This window comes from Cyrtonyx montezumae, unplaced genomic scaffold, assembly GCF_038088225.1.
Source record: "Cyrtonyx montezumae isolate F1298 unplaced genomic scaffold, pur_monq_1.0 scaffold_0, whole genome shotgun sequence".
In the NCBI taxonomy this organism is placed as follows: domain Eukaryota; kingdom Metazoa; phylum Chordata; class Aves; order Galliformes; family Odontophoridae; genus Cyrtonyx; species Cyrtonyx montezumae.
In genome coordinates this window covers 43,351,200-43,376,506 of record NW_027071824.1, presented here as the reverse complement: position 1 = coordinate 43,376,506, position 25,307 = coordinate 43,351,200, and the positions used below count along the sequence as shown (strand labels likewise).

Genomic DNA, 25,307 nt, shown 5'->3' with positions numbered 1-25,307 from the left:
CCAGTCATTTCTCCACTGTATTAATGAACATACTGGGTCCCTCATCTGCACATGACAGGATTTTGGTCACGCTCCATGCTTATTTCTACAATTATGTGATTGTCTCAATTGATAGTGGTTCATTTGTCTGGGAAGAACCACTGGCATTTATTTGGCCATAAATGCCTAATGGTTTACTTCTGAGTGAAAGCTACTATCCATACTGCTGTACAATAGTAAAATATTATGAAAATTACTGCAGAAAGATTCAAAATTATTCAAAATCTTCCGAAGTTTTCTCTGAAACACATTTCAGTATACCTGAACAACTGGGAGGAGTCATCTGTCCCAAGATTTCATTCCTCCTATTGCAAAATTCTAGTAAAAATTCTTTCCATACCACTTGTTATATTAATATAACAAGGAACAGAAAAGGAACTGCTCCTATTAATTAATGGTAAATTAATTACTATTAACTCTTAACAAATACTAAATTATTTTACAGATATCATCAATATATAATTTGGTTTATAGAGGACAAAAATTAACACCTTTAAATTCCGTGGAGTTTGTACTAGTTTGATAAGTAACCACAGAGCTCCACTACATAAAGAGCAAACTGTGAACCCCAGAGAAGCTATGTTGTTACATGATCATTCATTGCATAGCAAGTACAACCTTATAAATACAAGCTTTATAAAACTCATAAATATAATTTAAATCTTTGCCTACCTCATTTGTTGCATCAAGAAAACATTACTCAAGACTAATTTCATTACAATATTAATTTTTTTAAGAAAGAAATTTTCTTGTTTCAAATAAAGTTCCACTTCATCTGTATATTGAAAAAAAAACATTGAGATGATGAAAAGCAACACAAGTCTAAGATTCCATTCACCTGTATTAAAATGGAACATAACAAAACCAGAAATACATGCCTCTATTAAAGGATGTCATCTAAAGCAGACTATTTACCATATTTACCTGTTGCTTACTGAACCTGTGCTTATTTTGTTAAAATGTCTAGGACTGGGAAAAATGGGACTATATCAGTGCGAGCTCTGGATGGCCCCAAAGCCAGCATTGTGCCAGCTACTTTCAGTGGTGTCTCTCCACCTGGATATACTATTCTGGATGTAGATGCCAATGCCCTGCTGTTTGTTGGAGGTTTAACTGGAAAAATAAAGGTAATGTACTGTACGACACTACTGTATTCTATTACTGCTTACAGTAAAAATAGTAAGTTTTAGTATGCTTGTGTCATTGTTGAAGGTGCTTTGGTAGCATTTATGCTCTTGAGAGATTATTAGGAATTGCCTACACATGTAGGCTTTCTGTCCAGAGGCAACTAAAGGTGCCTGGTTCCTGCCATAAACAAGAACTCTTCAAACATTTTTACCGTTACTGAATTGTCATTTGCTAAAAGTGGCTCTATACTGCAGAGATCCGTGACCCTTACAAAAAAAGAATGCACTCACTAGCTTTATGTACTCAGTGCCTTTGATTTGCTTTTTCAGAGGCAATGTAAGTAAACCTGAGAGAGATGGTTTATATCCCATACCTAAAAATTATTCTTAGTTCTCTTTCATTCTCGGTTGTTTTTCTTTTTTGTTATGTTTGATAAACATCTATTTCTACTGTTTTTATCAGTAACAAATGTAATTACATTGGTATTATGTCGTGTTTCTTACTTGCCATAATGACTCAGGGGAGTAAACATTCTACTGAATAAAACTGACACTGCTCTGTGCTTGCAGTGCTGTGCAATGACCAAAGACTCAAAAACATACAAGTCCGTAAAGGCTGTAGGGTTCTTTCTGCCTACCCCACTAAAATGTGTAACTACAGTCTGCAATGACTGCTGGCTCAGAAAGACTGGCCCAGGTATCAATTGTAATTGCCAGAACTGTGATTAATCATAGACTCATAAAATAATAGAACACCCTGGGTTGAAAAGGACCTCAAAGGTCATCTAGTTTCTACCCCTCTGCCATGGGCAGGGTTGTCAACCACTAGAGCAGGCTGCCCAGAGCCATATCCAGCCTTGCCTTGAATGCCTCCAGGGATGGGGCATCCACAACCTCTCTGGGCAACCTGTTCCAGTGCGTCACCACCCTCTGAGTGAAAAACTTCCTCCAAATATCTAACCTAAATTTCCCATCTTAATTTAAAACCATTCCCTCTTGTCCTATTTCTATCCACGCATATAAACAGTCATTTCCCCTCCTGTTTATATGCTCCCTTCAAGTATTGGAAGGCCACAAGGAGGTGTCCCCAGAGCCTTCTCTTCTCCAAGATAAACAAGTCCAGTTCCCTTAACCTTTCCTCATAAGGAGAGGCGCTCCAGCCCTCTGATTATTTTAGTGTCCATCCTCTGGACCCATTCCAAGGGCCCAAGGCCTGGACTAAGTACTCCAGATAGGACCTCACAAGAGTTGGGTAGAGTGGGACAATCACCTCCCTCTCCATGCTGGCCACCCCTTTGTTAGTGCATCCCAGGATATAGTTGGCCCTCTGGGCTGCAAGCGTGCACTGCTGGCTCATGTCCAGCTTCTCATCCACCAGGACCTCCAAGTCTTTCTCTGTGGGGCTACTCTTGAGGAGTTATCTATATAAATACCTGGGATTGCCCTGGCCCAAGTGCAGCACCTTGCACTTGGCCTAGTTGAACCTAATTAGAAAAAAAGAATTTCTGGAACAAAAAGACTTCAAGAGCTCTTGATGTATCGGGGTAACCAAAAGGGCCTGGAATGAAGTAATGTTGAAATCTAAACTCTTTCCTAAATGATTTTTTTTCCCCCCTAGTTAGACAGTGAAGCAGAGGTGGATACTGAGCACGGTTACTGAACACTTAGAACAGTTTTAGCATCAAGTGTGAGGTGAAGTACTGAACTTTAACAGAAATTATGGATGCTGCAGAAAATATGATGGCTGGGCAGCAGTTTTCAAATTCAGTAAGAATTTGCCAGATGTTCTCTAGAGATTTCTCAATTTATTTTTATCTTAATTGATAAAACTATCCTGATTTTTTATTCCTCCAGATAGATAAAGGGAAGGGCAGTGGTAGGAAGACAATATATTGTACATTCAGTGTGAGTGGAATATTTCCAATTTATGGTTTAAAACATTGTCACGCTTGCTCTGCTCAGAAACAGTCTGTGAATTAAAAGAAATAAATGGTAAATATACTTTTTAAAAAATATATCTGTCATCAGTTGTCAAGTTCCCACAGTGTTGTTTTTAACAGATTTTTTAAAAATTGTGAAGTGTTTTGGACATTTGTCAAGGTCACTGATTTTTTTTTTTTTTATCCTTTCTTATCATTGAGTTTTGGACTCCATGAATAGATAGGCTTTAAATTTGACCTGAGATTTCACTCACATTCTTTTTTGAGAATGTTTTTGCAGTGTATTCATACAGAATGCTCACTTTCAGCTTTTAAAAACACCTTTCATTTGACTTAAGTAGAAGACTATGATACTTACATGTCATGAATTTCTCAGAAGTGACATTAAGATCCTACTTGTTGCTAATTAAAACCTTCCCAATTACTCTGGGAAATATCATCAGAACATTAAATCTTTTGAGTCATACTTTTGCTGGAATATTTTTAAGTTGCACTTCTCCATATTCTCTTGCAAGATCTTAATATTCATAATTGCTGTATGCAAAACAGCAGGTGCTTGTCTGTCTTAAAAAGCTAAGTAAATAGATTTTCAATCAGTTCATATTGATGAAGTGATATTTAAATGAAGCCAAGTATTTTTAGAAAGATAGTTCTGGGATAAGTACTCCGTGTACAATCACACATTACTTACTTGATCATAGTACCTCATTATGATCAAATGAGCCTTACCCAATGTGTGTGATCCTAATCTCATGAGTTTTGATGGAATATATGTTAAAACTGCTTTACTAGCTGCACTTTTTTCTGTGTCCAAAATTCAGAATGTCCTTTACAGATGTAGCTAGCTGAGCTCACATTCAGTCTTTTAGTTTGGATACTCAATTTCCAGGCTTTTGAGAATTAAAAACAGGAGAATTTTGCTAGTTGTACTGTGGGCAAGATTCCTCATAGCCCTTTCCATAACATCTCAAACAAAAACAAAGATAGACCTCAAAAAGAGTCTGCTGTGGGAATAGCATAGGCAAAGCAGCTCTCCAAGTGGCTGGGAAGCAGATGGTGATTTGAAAGCCTGGGCAGGTCCTAATTCTTCAGAAATTATTCTGCATAGGCCTTCTCAAGTCTCAAATAAATGGGCTTTTCTGTCTTGACTGATACAAAACATATCTCACCACTTTGCCATTCAATTGTTCTGTAGGATTAAATAGATTCAATATTAATCTTGATATGAAAAATAATAAGAAACGTCTGGTATTTGTTATCTTCGTATTAGTTATGCTTTCAGATATAGATCACTTCAAACCGAGTTTGACTGTGTTTTCTCTTACAGAAGTCAGATGCTGTAAGAGTCACCACTTTCACTGGCTGCATGGGTGAAACCTTCCTAGACAGCAAGCCCATAGGACTGTGGAATTTCAGGGATATAGAGGGTGACTGCAAAGGGTGTGCTGTCAGGTATGCAACACACTGCTCCTTTCTAAGCCTGTCTGTGGGGATGCTGTGTTTTGTTTTCAATAGTAGGAAAATCTGCAGCAGCCATCAAATTCCAGTAGAAAGCTCAGAAAGCTGAGTTGTATGAAATACAAGGTTACGTTGATACTATGTCAAGAGGAGAAGCACCCAATCCGCATTAAAAAGTGATCACTGTCTTAACGGAATTGAGATGGTGTAACAGTGCTGTGAAGCAGAGACTCCACCTAACCAGTGGCCAAGCTTAGTCAAAAGATGAGGGGTGGTCAGATCCACAGTGGAGCAGAGTCTGGCACAAGGACAGGATCTTGCAGTTGTATTGTGGGTGCCTGCATGCTACATGCCATACACCACAGTGCAGAGTCAGGTGTCTCAGAGCAGCTTTCACAGGCACTAGGTTTCTTTCTCAAAAGAGAAGGACCTTTCTGGTGTGTCTTTGTCCTTAAAGAGTTGTGACCCATCTTCCTTCCTCTTTTCCACTGAGATATTTTTTGTGCCATGTCTCAGCATCAAAAGCAGCACTGCTGAAAGCCCCCATACAGAGTTACCTGAGAGTATTCCATAGATTGTCATTTAAAGAACGGTTCTGGGTCTCTCACATCCCCGTTTATCACTTTCACCATGACACATTGCATAAAAGCAGTACTGTCCTATTACATACTGCTGTTATTTTTTTATTTTTTGGCAAATTTAGCAGTGTCAGTATATAATATGGAGCTCACACTGCATTAGGCAAAATCACTGGAGATTCAGTCAGAGAAGTTAAGAGTAGACTTGTATTGTGAAAAGCATAGTTTGAAAAATCTGCTAAAGCTTAGTGCTTTCAAAACGATGGAAATTCCATTTGTGAACAGAATTTTGGAAATACTGGAGGATTCCATTGACTATAAATGTAAGCCCTTGATGCTTAGGTTAAAATTTAAGGAGCATGATGATGTATATATGCATTTCAGTACCAAGCAAGTCCTAGTACAAAGACCTGAACTTTAAATTTAGGCAGAGACGTTTAATTTTCTCATTCATTAGTGATTGTGTAGATCTCTTTCCTTGGAGTAGAGCAGGTGGGAGGGAGATTGAAAAAAAGAACACTAGAATTGAAATTCATAGAAAACTGTATTAAAATGTCACTTTTATTTTAAGCCATTTTTCTTGTATCAAAAAGAATCCAGTTCTCCTGCAAAACCTGTTCAAAAAAACTGTTAAATGTAGTGTTAGGTAGGTCAAGAGGGCTGTGTTCAACATCTTTGTATGTGTGCCAAGTTAAATGAGAAACATTCTACTAGCCAGTAATCTACATAAAGGTCCCTTGTTCAACTATAATTATGTTTGTTAGTAAAATAGAAGATTGCTGTCATCCAACTATCTGATCTGTGTGACAAATGATCAAGAGTCTATCATAAAAATCATATTAAACAATCTCACAGCCTCACCTTTTCTGTAATGACAGGGACTGATGCTTCTCCTCTTGCAATGTTTATAGCTTGTGGGTAAACAAAGAATCATGGTTTACAAGGTTTTCTGCCTGGAGCCCTCCAGAAGGTGTAAAGTCCCTAACAGTAACAAAACCAAGGTTTATTACAGCAATGCTAATTTTAACGACTACTTAAAGTCCACATGGTTCCTTTTCCATCTTCTCAGAAGAGCTTTCTTGCTGAGTATCTGGTGAGCTGACCTTGAAACCCCACTTGTCAGTATGTGGGTTTGATACAATATCAAATCAGGTTCTGGAAGACTACCAAAAAGTATCTCCTTGCTCCCCTGCCCTACTCTCCTGCTCTATCTCCATGTTTGTTTGGTTGTTTTATCCCTTTTAATTTCTCACGGCAAAGAAAAATGATTGGTATTGTTCCTTTTCAGCCCACAGGTGGCAGATGGTGAAGGGACAGTCCAGTTTGATGGTGACAGCTATGCAGTAGTGAGCCGCCCAATCCGCTGGAACCCTAATATTTCCACAGTCATGTTCAAATTCAGGACCTTCTCATCCAATGCCCTGCTGATGTATCTTGCTACTGAGGACTTGGTAAGAACAATAATTGTCCTCGCTACTTACAGGTTTCAAGCCATCACAATGGCTTAATTCATCATATCATGAACATGAGTTGAAATTTAATGTAGAACTGTACTGGTATGATGCTGCCTGATCTCCAAGTAAAGACAGACAAGGTTATAGTGTGAAAGCTGACCACCACCTCGTATTTACAGAGCAGTGAGTGTTATTGAGTATTCAGCTATTAGACTCCAGGTTTTCTGAAATTATCAATGAATTTAAATCTATTCCAAATGTTTATTTGTGCAAGCTTTGCCAGCTGTGGTTATAATTTTTATAGTTCAAAATACTACAGTGGTTTAAACAAATCTCAGGGAGAAGTCCTGCTGATCTATGGAAAAAGTTTGTGTTTAGAGTGATATTAAAGGGGAACTCAGGTGCAGCAAATAGCACATGGCAGCGATGGCTTTTTTTTGTTTTTGTTTTTACATGTTTTGCAAAATGGTGCTTTTTACTGCTAAAAGAAAAACCAGAAATATTAGTTATGAAAGGTACATGGGATTTTTATTAATGCAGATGTCTGTGGATAATGGGAGAAGTTTTTCATAAAAACATCTGACCTGATCCTCAGAAGTAACTTGGTTTCTGCATCTTTCATCCAAATAATTTGCAAGTCTGACTGGGAAGAAAGTCCTTCCTTTATCCATCTTTCCTTACCCTTTTCATATGGGCTGGCAGTCCTCAGTGATGTCTTGAAGAATTATCGAGCACTCAATACAGGACAAGCCAGTCTCATTTCAGATTCCCATGTTTTGGGAAACATCATCAAAATTGCTGGAATTATTGAGGAGGAGGAGGAGGCCTCATTTCTTCTGACTGACTTTAGTAAAATATAACATTTTATTATGATAATGAAGTACTTATGTTGTTTTTATAATTAATTTTATACCTGAATATTAAAAGTATAATTAATGTAATTATTTGAGATAATTTTATGTAATTATTTTGGATAATTATTATTAATATATGTCATTTATCTATGAAAAAATTATTTAGTTGAACCTGTGGAAAAGCATGGATCTGGAAAGCAGGAGGCCCCCAGTAAAATCTACATCTTATAACATGGTCCCACAGTATGAAAACACTGAGGACGCACTCTCTAGTGGTGCATGGATAAACATGCATATAAACATGTCTATATAAACATATAAACATCTAGAGCAAAGCATTGTCTTCATATATGTAACATTTTTCTCAGTTTTGCACAAGTGTGCAGCGCACAGTAATATCTACACCTCAGCATATCTGGAACTAGCCATGAGAAAAATGATTACTAAATTTCTAAAACTGACGTTTTTGTGATACGCTCATATCCTGGGATTTAGTTCCACCATTACTTGCTTAGTGCTTTTCAGGTTATCCAGACTCCTGTCTATTTGTATTCCTCCTTGTAATCTACCAGCTCTTTCTCGGTAGATACTAAACTGTATACCACTGTGCCAGTCAACCATCTTAGTTATGGGTTAAATATTCTTATCAGTGGCTGATGAGAAATAGAATTTACAGCTTTATATGGCTTTTTGGAAACCCCGATGAACAGTCCCATTTTACCATCTTTGATCTTGTTTTCTACCTGGTTTGAATGTAGTGGAGATTTGCAGTAAATACACTGTCATTAGTTATGGAATTTTAGGGGTAGGAGGAGGGGCCTCTGAAGATCATCTAGTCCAACATTTCAGCAAAAAAAACAGCTAAATTAGCAAAATTTCAACTAAATTATTGATCCAAAGGGGAAAAGAGGGGAGAAAAAGAACTTACTGGCAGCATGTTTTCATACACTACAGTCCTGGGCAGCTAAGAAGATTTTAAAAAAGGCTTGTAAAAGTTGTATGTTGATATTTAGGGGAAAAAAAAAAAAAAAACCACCTTGTACTTAATGTCATGCATCTTATCCAAATGAACAAGGATCGTAATTTGTATATCTAACCCCTTTTGTTAACAGAAGGATTTTATGAGCGTAGAACTCAGCGGTGGGCATATAAAAGTCAGCTACGATCTGGGTTCAGGTACAGCTTCTGTTATCAGCAACCACAATCATAATGATGGCAAATGGAAGTCTTTTACTCTATCAAGAATTCAGAAGCATGGTGAGTTCCTGTGGTTTTAATATGAGTTTCCCAGTTCCTTATTCAGTACAGCTAAGCATCTGACCAGGTGAAAGGAAATTTTCAAAACTGATGAAATTATGAACTTATACTTGTTTAGCAACTTGGTTTGCTTAGATTATCGGTGCATTGGGATGCATCTGAGTGACTGTAGCATCAAACAGGAATTTTATGATAAGCTTTTGAAATGGGTAGCTAAATTTTCAAGCATAATTCTGCTTTACAGCTGTATAAATTACATTCCACAATGTTTCTAAGTGGAGAAATATAGAAGCTTTTTCATCACTTCACTGATGTTCAAATTAATAAAACAAACTGGCATGATTTTTATTAGGACTGCAATAGCATTTATGTTGCACAGTCCTTTCATACTCAGCATATCCCAAAGCATTTTTAAAAGCAATGATTTAATATTGATAGTATAGAATCTCAACAAACACAGCAGCCGTTTTAAATTCCCTGAAGACTACAGCATAATGTGAATCTCCATGGAAGCAACTGGGAATATCTTCAAGACTGCCAGTGACTCTTTAGCCTGTTCCTTATGCAAAATGTGAAGTGATAGCGTTTTATAGGATCACAAAAATGCTGTCTCACAAAACTCTTTGTTGTTGTTGTTTTATTCTACTTCTAGCACTGGTGGAAACTTACCTGAGTCAAATTCATGTGGCATACTCTGTGCCTTTGTATTGCTAAAGTCTTCTTGCCTTCTGAATCTCCTGGGTCACCAAGGGCGCTGAAATATGCTTTTCCTCCTCTGATCCCTACAATGCCAGTTCTCAATCTGGTCTTCGCATCTCTGTCACAGACTTGCTCTTGTCATTTCAATGAAATGGATCTGGGAGCCAGGCCAGTGGTCAAAATACTCACTGATCTCACTTGTAGATTTTCTGCAAATTTATAAATATGCATTGTTCTCTTAGCCTATTCTTAACTCAAAATATTAAGATAAAATTCAGTGTCACACCATTTTAATTTCTTCATATCGTTCAAATATATTATATATTTGTATAGAATTTACTAGTACAGAAATGAAAGTTATGCTCTGTCCTATCTACTGTAAGGCACAGCAGAGAAGTCTATTCCCCATTCAATTCTCTCACTCCTGAAAACTGGGTAGTTTGGTTTGCTTTCCACATTCCTTCTCTCTTTAAAGGCTCTGTCCATAACAGACTCACCTGTAGATTAAAAGTGATTTCTTCCATTAGCTGCCTACAGAGAAAAGGAAGTATGGAAGGAAGAAAGAAGGAAAGAATGAAGGATGAAAGAAGAACCCTTTCTTTGCACCCCTAAGGGATAATGTTCCCTTCTTCCTTGGAGGTTTTTCAGCACTTTTTTAGTGTGTTCTCATTGAACCTTAAATTCTGTATTAATCCATACTCTGAAAATAGTGGAATGGAATAAGCATTTAAATAGAATGGTTGTATATCGTTCATTTTATAGTTCATTTGTAACTTCAGACTGAGATAAGACATGACAGCAACTGACTGCTTTGGGTTAAAAATGGTTTAGAGTAATGGACGCCAAATCTCTTAGGCACATGGTGATAATCCTTAACAAAACTTTACTCTAAAACATCCTGTTCAAGTGCCAACTGTTGGACTGAAATCACAAATTAAATGTAAAATTATCTCTTCTGTCTTGATTTTCGTCCTGAAATTTTAGCTCCAAATTGCATTGACACAAGTAGCATATCAAACTGAAATTGGTTTGGAAAATATAAATAAAGCTTACAGAATTGCTATAGGTTTTGAGGTTGTTATGGAAACAGAGGAAAGTGTGGGTCTCTCCCCTTGAATATAACTGACAAAAGTTGGAAAATCCAGTGCCTTAACTTCAAAATATGACTCTATTTACCTCTCCTTCACCCGCAAATCCTTTATTTTTTTTCTTTTTTGTAAGACGTTTTTATTGTTTGATGTTTTGAAACTAATCTTAAATCTCTTCTAGCCAACATATCAATTGTAGACATAGACACCAATGAAGAAGAGACCATAGCAACAACCTCTACAGGCAGCCACTTTGGACTCAACTTAAAAGGACATGAGAAAATATACTTCGGTGGATTGCCAACCCTTAGAAACCTAAGGTAACATAACTCAAACCAATTTCTTCACCATTGGGAAGGGAATGTAAATGCAGTGTAATCCTATTGCCCGTTATCTATATATCAAATATATTTACAGTAAGGGAATGGTAGATTCCCAGTGTACTCTAGACTGCCAGACCAACACTTCAACACTTGTGCGTTTCAATGCTACTCACAGCTCAAGTTGCACAAATATGATGCAAACTGATGTGCAGAATCGTTATATAGTTGTCTTTCTATTTTTAAGTCTATTTTCTTAATTGTTGAATAGAATTTATTACTCTAACCATATAGAAAAACCCCCATAGTTGCTTTAAAATTAAGCACACGTGCTTCAGAAGTACGTGAGTAGAAAACTATTCCTTGTGGATTTACTGTTAAGTTGGTATGTGCGTCTACTTAAACAAGGTCACTGTAGAAACTGCACATAAATACAAAGAATCATAAAATCACCAAAGTTGGAAAAGACCTCTAAGATCATCCAGTCCAACCATCCACCTACCACTGCTACTTCCCACCAGATCACATTCCTCGGTACAACATTTAAACATTTCTTGGACAACTCTAAGGACAGTGTTTCCACCATCTCCCTGGACAGCCTGTCCCTGCACCTCAACACTCTCTTAGAGCACATCTAAAAATACTGTCTTTAGAAATAATTCATATTATTTGTAGAAAAAAATTTGTGAATTCCTTAAAGTTGTAAACTCCTTAAATTCCTTTTGATATACATAACATTAAGTAGACTGAAATATGACCACCTTTTCACTTTAAATGCCTGAACCTGAATTTTTTGCTCCAGTAAAATTCCCATTATTTATTTTTAAAACATCACATATTATTGTTGATTAACTTTAATAAACTAAAGTAACTAGATAAAAGATGCCTGAATGTAGTGAGTGTATTATATGGTTTAAAATAGTTTTTAAGTTTCAAATAAATATTCAGCAGTTTTGCAATGACAGAAACAAAAGAATTCTGTGCTACAGTGAACAGATGAGCAACACAGAAACAAGCTCATTAATCTATGTCACTTTTAGCTACGTGGTATAATGACAGCCTTGATGTTGTCGTCTGTGCAAGAACTGTTGTAATTAGTCCACAGGCTGTTCTGCAACTAGAAGAATGGACATATTTGTTAATTTATTAGATTGACAACTAAGCTCTGATCTCAAATCATCCAGCAATACAAAGATCTAAGCTATTTTACTCATGAGATTCAACAATAGATTGTTACTGTGAATTCACTCCAGCACATAATAAAACGTCTAAAGCAATTGTATTTTTGGCAAATCTTTGCTCAGAAAATCAGCATACAGCAGTTACTTGGACTTTTGGTAACCATTTTGCCTACAGCTATGTTTCATCACTCATTGATGCAAGATGGATTTTATGGTAAATTACAGACAAAAAAAAAAATGAAAAAGGGACTAAGGCAAAGCTGAGCTACTGCAAACAATAGTTGCCGAGGTCCTGGTCTTTGTAATTATTATCAGTTTCTGACAGTTCTGCCAAATTCCTTTACATTATTTGGTTTTTATTCATGACTAAGTATAGCAACAAATTACAAAAGCTTTCTGATGTACTACATTTTCAGGTATTTGTTTGCAGAGTAAGCTTGCTAATTATCATACCCTGACAGTGTATATACAGTCTCACCATCCATTATGTATTGTTTGCATATCTACTCCATTGTGAAATATTTTGAACCTTCTTAATAAGCATCATTAATTATAATTAAAGTAATTTTGATGTATTTTTTTTCTGTCTTTCTCATTATAGTATGAAAGCAAGGTAAAAAAAATCGGATTACTTGCATGACTTGCATGTGTCTAGTAAGTGCAGCTTGAAAGCACAAACAGCAACGCAGTAGCAGCGTGTGGGTAGTATTTATACCAGCTGTTATGCTAAGGCTGTTAATTCAGCAAGTTGTGCCTGCTGCAACAAGCAAAGATGCTTCCAAGTGCTTAATGCTGTCATGTTACATGCTGTGCCCACACCTACGCAAATACTTCTATTTTCTTCACACAGCTGCTTAATTTGGCTGTTTATTACATTAGAATGCATTGGAATCAAAGATTCAGCAAGCTCTATTTCCAATTTTAAGTAAGTTCTCTAGCTTGTAAGAGCAATGTAGTCCAGGTTCAGGAGAGGAGCAATGCACTCCAAGGCTGTGAATTAATTACTGAGGAGAGTATGAAAGCTAGGTACAGGCGCTGATGAAGTTTACCACTTCTGAGTTTAACATCTAGGGAAAGGATTGAATATGTCACCTGTTTTTTACTGTGACTTCAGTTTGCAGCCATTTGCTTCCACTAGTTTTGAGTTTTCAGATAGGAATCTAACCTGACTCTGTTTTGCAGCTTAATTCCTGGGTTGACTTGGAAAAATGTAATTTTCCCACCACAATCCAAGAAACTTACTCTTGTTAAAAAAAAAAAACACCCTAGATTATTTCTTCCCATACTCCAGTATCTTTTCTTGTCATCACTTGAAAGTGATGCTAGTTTGGCACAAATAATAATAATCTAATCTAAGATCTGAATGAACTTGCACTTTGTTTTGTATGTTTTGAAGGAGAACAAAATAAAAAAAAAGTGTCAAAAAAAGCATCAAGCAAGTATTAGATGTTTACAAGGATGTAGAGTTCAAATGGATTAGGAATTGTAAGCAGCAATTACAGCAACTGCCTGTAACCAGACAGCCTATGACTGGACAACACTGGATGGGGTAGCAGTATGGATGGCAATGGTAGGAGAGGATGGGCACTGGTTGACAGGGACATGGTAAACGGGTGCTGCTGCTGGGAAAAAATGTCTGTAAAGAAGCTGGGGAAGAGCTAAGAAATAGAAAATCTGAAATGGAAGAACTACATGATTGTATGCATATCAGAATAAGAATTATTTTAGTGAGACAGACTGTTTGTTTAAGTTGCAAAGGGGCTGGAAATTTGCTAGAGAATACACTGCGCTTGCTGGGATGGCTATAATGCAAAGAATGGCTTTTATTACCAAAACACACAGCTATATGGTACCTGTACAAAATGGTTTAATTTTGGAATTAACAATCTTTTAAAATTTTTCTTCCCTTCTAGGGAGCTGAGTTGTTTCTTTTGTCTCGCCAGTCTTAACTCCTTATTAATTTTTCAAATTCATTTTTCTTTCTTTGAGCTGTTCATATTATTCAGATATTCTACTAAACTGTCAGCACTCATGGGTAACTGTAATATTGTGAGTGAATTAACTAGTGCTTCTTTGTCTCGTGGAACAAATGGCTGCTTTTTTTTTCCTTAATCGCCTTTGTAAGACTTTTCTTCTAGCAAACCTGTATCAGAACTTGCCAGCAATTATGATTTCTGCTGTTATCAGGCCTGCAATCTGCAGATCATATTTTTGCACTCAAGCATACAAGTTTTGGTGCAACTTTGAGGGGTTTTCTCATTTCTGCCAGCTGATGAGTCAAAACCTGGAAATTTGCAATTCTATCGATATATTTTGTGCCTTGAATGGGTAATCAGGTTCTATAACAAACCAAGTGTTCTGGTTTTGTTATCTGCTTGAGAGGATCAAGTGTATTGCTAAGTTTCAAGCAAATATACAGCAGTTTTCATAGGAAAGAAATATAAATAAATCTAATGTCAGTTCACATGAACATAAAGCATGAAAAATATCAAATGATTTTTTCCCACATTTTGGCGAATACTTCATCTTAAATTGTTGAATGCTACAAAAGTTTCTTTAATTAAGATCCAGCATAAAGATGAATGAAGTTTCTTTCTTCCAGTCAAGGTTTCTCCTTGTTATGATTCCCCATATTGCTTTTCTCATCTTTGCCATAGCTTACAGCATTTAAGTAACAAATGTGACATCACTCCTTTACCAAGAAAGAAAAAAAAGAAGGGTCTGTTGGCAAAGGCATTGAATCTTCTGTTACACTTTTGATAAGTGATAAGTGTATTATGTGCTGAAAGGTGGTAGAAGGCAAGTTGTATTTGTTTGTGTGTACATCTGCATTAAAAACAAAAATCAAGCATCTGTGCATCTCAAAAAACTGCATGCATCTGTGTGTTTACTAAAGTCTGGCCTTGAAAATACATTGTACTTTTGAATTTTTTTTAGGCCTGAAGTGAACTTAAAGAAATATACAGGCTGCCTCAAAGAGATAGAAATTTCAAGGACGCCATATAATATATTGAGTAGTCCTGATTTTGTTGGCCTAACCAAAGGATGCACATTGGAGGTTGGTATGACATCACTATTTTCTGGTCTGAATGGATATAAATGCTTTCTGGTTTCTGATTTTATGACACAACGTCTTAATTCTATAAGACATATTTAGATGCACATAGGGATCTAACCTGAACATCACTACTGGTATATTTAAGAGAAAGATGGATGAGTCTGATTAGCATGCAAGCCAGTTTTCCAGATCCCAACTTCTTGGATGTTATTCCTGTAATGCTGAGGTATAACTATATACCCAGTGTAGGATTTTCTAAAATGTTTCAGTGTTTAGTAAAGCTGAGTTCCCATAGTTCAAATTCTTTTGCATCTTGTTACAGTTCATAAAAAAAAATTCCTTAGAATTTCGTATTTGTTCTCATCTATTTCAGATTGTTTCCTGGCAAGGAAATAAATATGTTTGTATTCATTTTCTTCTGTTGCTGTGAATCTTAGAAAGAACTTTGGTTATCAGATTGTTGTTTGTTCTTTAAACCCTTGAGGTTTCAGAGCTTGAAAACTGATTGGATTAAACATTTTATAGCAGGATTAAAACATTCCAATTAGACAGAACAGGATATGTAGGATAATTTAAGGTATGTGAAGTAAAAGAATTCAAAAAGACTGGATATACTTCGTTACATAAATGCCCTGGGATTTCAGTGAAAGGTAAATGTGAGCAATGATTTTATCTGGAATGTACTTTTATCTTTACATCTGAAAACGGCTCTATTGTACTGAAAAAAAAAAGGTATTTGATGACATACTCCACTCTAAATTGTGCTAGTGACTATGAATGTCAAAAAGTGTTAGGACATAAGCTGTGAATGCTTCATTTATAAGCCTGAGTCATCAAGGATTCAGTGGTACTTAGTGGAGCAATGATAATGAAGTGCTAATGATTGTGTAATGGAAAGTATTTTCCAGGCGAGTTTGAAGAATAATAGAATCTAGTTTCTGCTCAGATTATATGTTGCTATCAATGGCACAGTTTTGAAAGCAAAATACCCCTGTATTAACTCTATGGAAAACATTCATTTTAAAATAATAATAAAACACTTATCAGCAGGTATTTTTAATGTGGGAGAAGATTCAAACTCAGATTAGAAGTTTGCATTCCTGTAAGAATGAATGAATTAATTAATTCTAGAACTATGCTCATGTGGCAGATGTAAACAGATAAATTAATGTTTGCACAGTACTTTGAAAAGTGAGTTGCTTAAGTTTTATTATTATTACTTTCCGTCTCTTCCACCTAGTAATGTTTCCATGTTTTTAGTTAAATTTGAATTAATAAAGCTTACTCATACTTACTCATAGTTCATACTCTGCTTTTAATTCTACTTTCCTGTCGTCTTCTACAGAATATTTATACAGTAAGCTTCCCCAAGCACGGTTTTGTGGAAATGCCACCTGTCTCCTTTGATGTGGGCACAGAAATCAACCTCTCCTTCAGCACCAAGAATGAGTCTGGAATCATTTTGTTTGGCTCAAGTGGTACAGTCGTTCCCCCCAGGAGAAAGCGCAGGAACGCTGGAAGGAAAACTGCCCCTTTGAAGAGAAAACGCAGGCAGACTGGACAGGTATGAGGCAAAAGATAAAGAAAACCCACAGTGATACTGAATTTCTTCCATTCTGTTTTGTTCCAAGACACTGTTGCGTGTTTATACTTCAGATAAAATTCAGTTGATTGGGAAACAATTATTTCTGATGTCACCCTTTTGACATCAGAAGTTTTGAATTGAAAATATGAGACTCAAAAACAACAACAACAAAAAACCCCACAACTTAATTAAAGTAACTGTTTTCTCATAAGGAGTCACACTAAGGTATCTATTGCTTGTTGTTAAATAGCAGTTGTTGTTTTTTGTTGAGTATTTTTTGTTTGTTTGTTTACTTGTTTCTTAAGTACCAATTGAGAACTTGAGTCCTCATCCTGAGGACTACTTGTGCATTATTTATACCTAGAAGCATCTCTCATTCCTGGTCTGACAACCATTCTGTTTTCACCAAGACCATAAAATATAAATTAAAAAAAGCTGTTAAGAGTGGGGAAATGTAAGCCCCTTGGTGCTTAGGATTATTACTGTAGGGTTTGTGATTTAAGAATGCTCCAACCTTTCTTCTTCTCCCTTAAAATAGTAATCTGTACTATAAATCCTTTCTGAAGAGAATAAAGTCAATCTATTCAGAGGAAATACCTGCAGAGCCCAAATGACTAACTGGTAGAAGTGTGATTGCTGTTAGAAATTGTTCAAGGCTTGAATAATTAAAAACATCATATATAGACATAGTACAGCAAAGATAAAATACTTAGCTTCTTTCTTTTGGGAAATGGTGTTTGTTCTCCTTCACACCTGTTTTGGGACAGAGCTCCCAGTGATCTGAAGGAACACACTGCAGGGATGACTCATTATAAAGGCTCGCTCACACGGCATTGACTTCAGGGCATGGGTTCCTTTATTATTATCCAGCTCTTCGGGTCACAGAAGTGAGCATGACACTCATTGCTATAGTAACTGCAGGTTAGATCCCGATATGCACTACAATGTGTTATTGGTTGCTAGAGTAACTGTGAGTGCAGTTTGCCAGCCCTATAAATGCAGAACTCACTCTAAGACCAATACTATTCAGAGTTTGATAGATATAAATCCAGGCCTTGGAACATCAAAAATTGAAAGAATTTTAGGTCAGAAGTTTCCTTCTTTCCCCACATCTAAGTATGCAGAGAGTTAACTCTACTGATGAGGTTTTCCAGAATGACCTAATCTCATTCATTCATCATTCATTATAAAAAATACTGTGGAGTCTGAATGGTGTTGCTGCAGCAGCAGCGCTGTAATTACAATTCTGTGACTACAGTGAACAAATTAAAAGCCAATTTAAGAAAATAAAGTAAAATTGTGCCTTTTGAAATGTAACTTACCTTCATGTAACTACGTGTCCATTGCAGGCTTACTATGCAGTGTTCCTGAACAGAGGTCGACTGGAAGTGCATATCTCTACTGGAATCCAAGATCCCCACAGAATCACCATCAGACCAGAAGCTGTCAAGTTTCACGATGGCAGAGCACATTCTGTGAGGATAGAAAGATCTAAAGGGTAACAACCTGGAGGTCCTACAGAACATAAAGCATACATCATTTAACAAAATGAATGCACCAGTGTCATCAGCAGTCTACTCAAATGCTTCCACTGGGCCAAAGAATGTGCTGTAGTTCCATCCTTACACAAAATTTTCAGAAGTTAGTTTCTTGTCAGTGCTTATTATTCTGCAGAGCAAGGCTGTAACTGTTTGGAAATGCCATGTGTTGTTGGATACACAATGGTGCCCAGATAAATATGATAAAACAGTGAAGGCACGCAGTCCCAGATCAGTAGAAGTATTTCTTATTTCTGGAAAGCCATTGCACATCTTTTCAGACCCTTTTGTTTTAAATAGGGTAAAAGAAGCTAAGTGAAATTCTTTCTCAGCTGTCATAAGAAATACTTATTACTATTTTATCACTCAGGCAGCAATTAGAAACAGCACTACTGAAGTAGCAAGTATTATTTATGGCCTAATGTCACCCTTGTTCCAAGCAGTTTGCTGCAGTGGGCATTTACTGTACAAACATTTAGTGGATTGGTGCACTGTGTACAACGCTGTTCTGTCCTGCTTTGCTAAAAAGAAATTAGAAAGACAGTGTAACATCCAGCATGTTACAAAATGTGGTAGATTTAATATCCCCCTGTACTCAGCTCTGGTACGGCCGCACCTCGAGTACTGTGTTCAGTTTTGGGCCCCTCACTACAAGAAGGACATTGAGGCCCTGGAGCGTGTTCAGAGAAGGGCAACAAAACTGGTGAGGGGTCTGGAGCACAAGTCTTATGAGGAGCGGCTGAGGGAGCTGGGATTGTTTAGTCTGGAGAAGAGGAGGCTCAGAGGAGACCTTATTGCACTCTACCACTTCCTGAAGGGGGGTTGTGGTGAGGAGGGGGTGGGCCTCTTCTCCCTGATAAATAATGACAGGACAAGAGGGAATGGCCAGAAGTTGCACCAGGGAAGATTTAGGTTAGATTTGAGGAAACATTTTTTCTCTGAAAGAGTGGTCAGGCACTGGAATGGCCTGCCTAGGGAGGTGGTTGAGGCACCGTCCCTAGCGCTGTTCAAGAAGCGTTTAGTTGAGGTGCTGAGGGATTTGATTTAGTAGTTCAGTGGGTAGGGATGGTGATAGGAGGATGGTTGGTCTAGATGATCTTGTAGGTCCTTTCCAACCTAATGTATCTATGAATCTATGAATAATTAATTGAACAGGCTTACTCAAGCACACTGATTGGTAGACTTCACTCTATGCACCATAACACTGCAGCCTCCTTGAGCAACAACTCCTCCCTGTCTAGTTCCCAAGTGCCCTTCCATAACCTCTTTCCTCTCTATAACCTGCTTTGTCTTTTTTGTCAGTATCTCAATTTCTTTTGTATCATTAAGTAAATCTCATAAATAATGCCTTCAGAAAGTATTTCTCCTCAGCTTCAATTGCTAGTCAGAGGTAAAACTGCAAATTCCTTGGGAGAAAAAAATATTTTGTAAATGTACGACTGCATTATGCAAAACATTATGTGCTGCTGTGACAGAACACAATTATCCAGTAATTAGAATAATAAGCTCTCAGCAATAAAGAAAGTTCTTTCGGAAGCACTATAGCAAGTACAGTAGCTTGACCTGTGGGAGTACATCAATACCTCTGATGTGCAATGCCACCAGTGATGATGCTTGTTAGATGAATGACCAAGTTTTTTTTTTAAGTAGCTCTGTTACAACACAATTTATCTGAACTTTACAAGTTTCTGTATGCTGAAATGGAGGGAAAAGATATCAATTAAGAGTAACACCCTCCTCATTGTGAACACAAGCTTTATTTGATTAAATATGAGGGACGTCATTTGAAAACTCTCCAGCCAGCTAATTGCCCATGTAATTATAAAATATTTGCTTTCTCTTCTGAAGTAATTATAGGATACTGTTTGACAACTAATGCACAGTATTGTATGGTTCCACTCGGTGCCAAAATGTTTGCTATGGTAACGGCTAAAGACAAGATGAAATGTGTGTGAGCTGACAAAATGTCGACTATTGCTATCCATGCAGCAGCACAAAGGGTAACTCAAGGTCTGACAGGCTCACTTCCTGAAGGCACTAGAGAGAAAAGTCCACCCTGGAACACTTACACAGAACCTAAATTATTTATCTGGGGTCAGGAGAATCTTTCCCTTTCTATTGCTGAGGGACCTGGGGGGAAAAAATCCTAGAGATTCCTCAGATCCCTCAAAACATAGAGTATTTAATATGCAGTTCCTCCAACCCTCTGTAAAATGTACAACTTTCTGACCCTACAGTTTTCTAGACCAATGAACACAAATGAATACAAATTTATCAGGAAACTGGGAAGCTTACATTCTGTACATCGGTTATTTAATTCAGGTGCTTGAATGACTATCCAGTTCTGTGTAGGACTTGCCTAAATAACAAAGTATTTTACATATGAAAATTGGTCTCTTTTCAATCAGTGTTTTCAATACTGTGTTGCTGCCTAATATTAGTAATTTAATATACTTTTACAATATAAAGGAATTATGCCAAAAAGCATTCTACATTCACATTCAAAAATACTGAAATTATCCAACCTTTGTGACTCAGCTCACCATTAGCTAGATTTTTTCAAGATATTTATCTGTTTCATCATTCAATTGTATATTGACACAAGGACAGCAGGTTTTCTGTTTGTCTCTTATTGCTATAGCTTGTTTTTAAGTTATTTCCGCAGATTTTACTTTAACACTGCATTCTCAGTATACACAACCTATGGCTTGGAAAACTCCTCTTTCACTTTCTTTCCCTTTTATCAGGTTTCCCTGTAAAGGTGGTACAAACTTTCACATTTATATCTTTTCTGTTTGCTCTTTTTTTTTCCCCAGTTCTCGGCTCTAACAGATCAGCCAGTGGTACAATGCTCTCAAAGGCCTACAGATGATACAGTTTACCACCTTGTTTAGGCCATTAGCAGTTTCTTCTGTGGGACAGCTTTGCCTTTAGCTTGTAACCTGGGTGTTGCCCATGAGTGAATAATAGCACTTGCATAAGTGTGTGCTGAAGAATCAAACATTCCACTCTGCCATCTCCCTCAAAAAAAAAAAAATCTTTTAGGAAACATACAGCATACTTATCTGCTGTTGATTCCTGCAATCAGAGCAGTCTGCAGTTTGTCCCCCTGCAAGAATAAAATAGCTTGTACAAACCAAGAAATAAGGAGCCATATGAAATGCAACCCCCCACTGTTCCTATCCTACTGAGCACAGTATGACTACATAGCATCATACTACAGCAGGCTTGGTTCCAGCCTTGTCACGTCTGTCACACTACAAACCACTTCTTCATGTTCAACTAGAGGGTGATGTTACTGCCTCTCCACAGCACCATTTTGCCAAGCTCTGTTGGAGACCTACCAAGGAAGCATAGCAGTAGCTGAAAACATCCTAGAGGTTAATGTTCATTTAATATGATCCACTAATTACAAAATTTGGATTCACTCAGTGTAAAAGCTGGTGCAGGAGCAAATAGGGCCTACAAAATGGTGATACCAATACAAGCAATGAATTAAATATGTATTTTTCTCTTTTAAATGTTATTTTCCTCCCCCCCTCGCAGGATGTTCTCTGTTCAAGTAGATGAAGACAAAGTCCAGTCTCAGAGACTGCCAACAGACCAGCCCATCTCTGTCAGGAAACTCTTTGTTGGGGGTACTTCTTCTCAGTTTCACACTGCACCTCTGAGAAACATACCACCATTTGAGGGATGTATATGGAATCTTGTCATTAATGCCACGTAAGTCACACTAATGCCAACAGATGTTTGTTTAAATGCCTTGGCTACCAAAAGAAACCTCGTTGTTGCAACAGATCATAATATTAAGAAGATAAAACGCGTTCTAGGACTTATCACCTTGCATTTTTGTCTGTAATATGCACTCCATAATACATGCAATTAATGAATATTTAACCACAAAGTAGTCCTGAAAAATTCAACAGTAACACTGCAGTAAGGCTTGCCTCAGTGATAGGTATTTATGGAGTCCCATGTTCTCTTTTAAGTGAGGCTAATCTCCAAATGTATCCAAATCCTGACAAATACTGAGGAAATTACTTCATAGAAAGTGCCTGTTTCAATAATCCAGAATGAACATAAGTAAAAAAGAAAGGGAATAGTGAATTAAGTAAAACTTCTTCTACAGAAGGTCCTTTTTTCTTTTATATAACTTAAATATAAATCAAGAACTTACGTTAGGATCTCATCAGTCCACACTCCATCAGAAAGAGAAGGACCCCTCTACCATGTGATTCAGCCTACCTACACCAACAGAACTTGCCAATGAGCACGCATGGCCTTCCTTCCTACAGTCAGTGAAGAGACAGTGATGACTATGCCTTCTTATTTAAGTGTCTTAGTTCAGTAATTAAATCAGATAGGTTTAATCCTGGCTGTTGTGCCCTGTGAAGTAGAAATGAACCACTGTGGTTCTTTTTTTTTGTTGTTGTTATTTTTATTTTCTTATAAAAATAGGTGTTAAAGTAGTGGAAAAACTAATAACAGACCTTGATTTCTTTGTGTGCTCTCAGCCCCATGGACTTCGCTCAACACGTGACCTTTGAAAATGCAGATATTGGCCAATGTCCCTCGCTGGAACCAGAGGCCAGGCCACCTGAGGAAGAAGATAAGCCAATTCATTCAACTATCCTGATCCAACCTGAGCCAGATGGAGAGAAAGAAACAGCAGAGACACCTCCTGCTAGAGCCTCTCCACCTTCTCCAACATCTTTATCTTCAGCACTTGTAAGTGTAGATCACTTCACCTAGTTAAAGCTTGAAAATTTTCTCTTATGAGGCAAAAATCAAGAATGAGCCATCAAGAATAATTTGTCAAAAAATGATAACAGTTCAGCAAGATACCACATAGGGAACACCTTGTCAAGAAAATCTGTGGATAGTGGAAATCCATTTGATTATATTTGCTTGGATTATCTCAACAATATTTTAAAGAATGATGTAGCAGCAAGAATTCCATATAGCTTGCATGCTTAGCTTTGAACACTCACACTTTAGGATGTAAGCCCATCAATACCTGATCAGAATTGGAAAGCAAATTTTCTTCTGGGAAATCCCTGTCATTACAGTATTTATTATGCTGTTCTCTGAAGCATGTGATAACAGCCAACAGTGATAGGACTGAAGAAACAATCTAGGTAGAAGAAACCTCTAGGTAGACTAGAGGTGTTTTATATGGCAGTTCCTCCACCACTATTTTATACATTTTGTCCTGAGACTTAATAATTGTAAGCCAAATCAGTGCTGAATTGAGCTCCATAGTGGCTGCCAGAGATCTTAAGCAGCTAAATATCAGCAGTCTTAAACAACTGACTTCTTAAACTGACAGTCAAGTGGAAACTTCTCTCCCATAACTTATACAAGTTGATGCAGTATGTTACTGTCTGAAACAGATACAAGTTTAGCTATCTAAGTATTAAAATGAATAAAATATATCCACAGGAAATTACCCTGAGGTGAAAAAATAGTTGCATTTTGTTACACAGATTTAGAAACAAACATTTATACTGTGTATACTTGAGTTTGTGTGGTATATACACACACATATATCAAATACAACCAAGTCAGTAAATTGGACAGTTTCTCTCACATTAGATTTTTAACCATTTGTGAAGGAGCACCCAAACTGGGTGAAAATCAGGATTTTAACCAGGATGGAATTCTGAGAGCAAGAGAGAAATAAACATTAATTCACTGCATCCCTCATTCCCTGTTATCTGCCTCGTTTTCAGAATTCATAGGTGATCTTCCTTGAAAATAAGTAGGATATGTAGCAATGTTTTCCTACCGAAATAACTGTAAAAAATTTACATCAAAAACCATTAAGTGTAATTTATATTTGAGATTCAAGGCCAATTTGGCCAAATACACACAGTGGAGTTTTATCTAGGACTTGTCAGACACCGCAACACATGCACCTATCTGTGCATCTGGAAAGTCACTTCCAACTCAAGCACTTCTGTGATTCACTCATACCTAGATCTTAGCCCCAGAATTGTATATATTGGCCTTTTCATGCTTCAGGACAGCATTTTGATTAACTCCCACGAGGTGGAGTTGTTGTAATACAAGGGCTCTGATCCATCTTTATTTTAGTTAAAAGTTAGCAAATATGCAGCATAACGAGGTTGCCATACAAAGGAACCATGCAACAAGGTAAAAAAGATTAGCCAGTCTTATCAATCACATTTGTGAGAGAGTACAGTAAAAGAAAACAAAGAGCCTGAAATTTTTGAAAGAAAAAAAGTTAGAGTATTATCTCTTCATTAACACCAGAAAGTAGTTCCATTTTAACTAGGTAAGTCTTGTATAAAGGATCTAGAACTGTAGTAAATTGAAATGGCGTTCAGAATAAAAATCCAAACAAAACACCATTACTCCACTTTCTCACTTGGAAAAATGAAACAGTTCTAGTATTAAAAAAAAAAAAAAAAAAAGCAGAAACTACATTAAATAAGGCAAGCTTCTGGACCATTTTACATTTGCCTGTTTTCCAAAGTATTTTTCTAGGAAATGTTGCAAGAAAATATTTAACTCTTTAATAATAAGATAATTACACTTAGACAGAAGCCTAGTTTAGGAATACTGTATATGAAGAATGCACAGCAGAAAAAAATCATTTCCACTTAAGAGGCCTAAATGAGCTATCTGTTTCATTTAGGTTCTTATAGAGATTCTTTTAAATCTCCACAATCTCTGAGGGGTAGAGGGGAGGTTAAACAAGTGAAAGAAATTAAATACTTGGACTAAAGGCAACATGATCTAGAAGTGCAAGAGTTGTGAAATACACTGGTCATTACTCTGCTGCTGCTGCTGCTTCCTGCAAGTGCAAAAATTTTTCTCAACTGAGACCAGTGCTTGGGTAACTGCTTCTTCTGCCTCATATTATTCACTGCTTCTCAGGACTCGCTTGCTGCTGAAATGAAGAGCGCCAGCATTACGCCTGCATTTGACCCCATGACGGTACCCTCCGACATTTTTCCAAGCATTACTTCATTGCTTTATTAACACAGTCCAAGGAGCTGTGAGTGCTGCTTCACTTGTGTTCCCTTTTTCCTACTTTCCCTATGATTACTAATACAGTGCTGGTTGTTGAGAATCTGTGACGCAGTCCACCAGTGGGCTTTTCTG

At 37.1% G+C, this 25,307-nt stretch overlaps 1 protein-coding gene across 1 annotated transcript in view; it reads left to right on the top strand.

The window, feature by feature from the left end:
- LAMA2 (laminin subunit alpha 2) overlaps positions 1–25,307 on the top strand; it is a 329,486-nt gene that overhangs the window by 292,431 nt on the left and 11,748 nt on the right. The window contains exons 47-57 of the mRNA XM_065733920.1: positions 1,007–1,166; positions 4,434–4,558; positions 6,431–6,593; positions 8,563–8,707; positions 10,676–10,814; positions 14,933–15,053; positions 16,399–16,617; positions 17,988–18,136; positions 21,723–21,899; positions 22,691–22,904; positions 25,080–25,139. Of these exons, the coding sequence (XP_065589992.1) occupies positions 1,007–1,166; positions 4,434–4,558; positions 6,431–6,593; positions 8,563–8,707; positions 10,676–10,814; positions 14,933–15,053; positions 16,399–16,617; positions 17,988–18,136; positions 21,723–21,899; positions 22,691–22,904; positions 25,080–25,139 (1,672 nt within the window). The remainder of the gene's footprint in view (positions 1–1,006; positions 1,167–4,433; positions 4,559–6,430; positions 6,594–8,562; positions 8,708–10,675; positions 10,815–14,932; positions 15,054–16,398; positions 16,618–17,987; positions 18,137–21,722; positions 21,900–22,690; positions 22,905–25,079; positions 25,140–25,307) is intronic.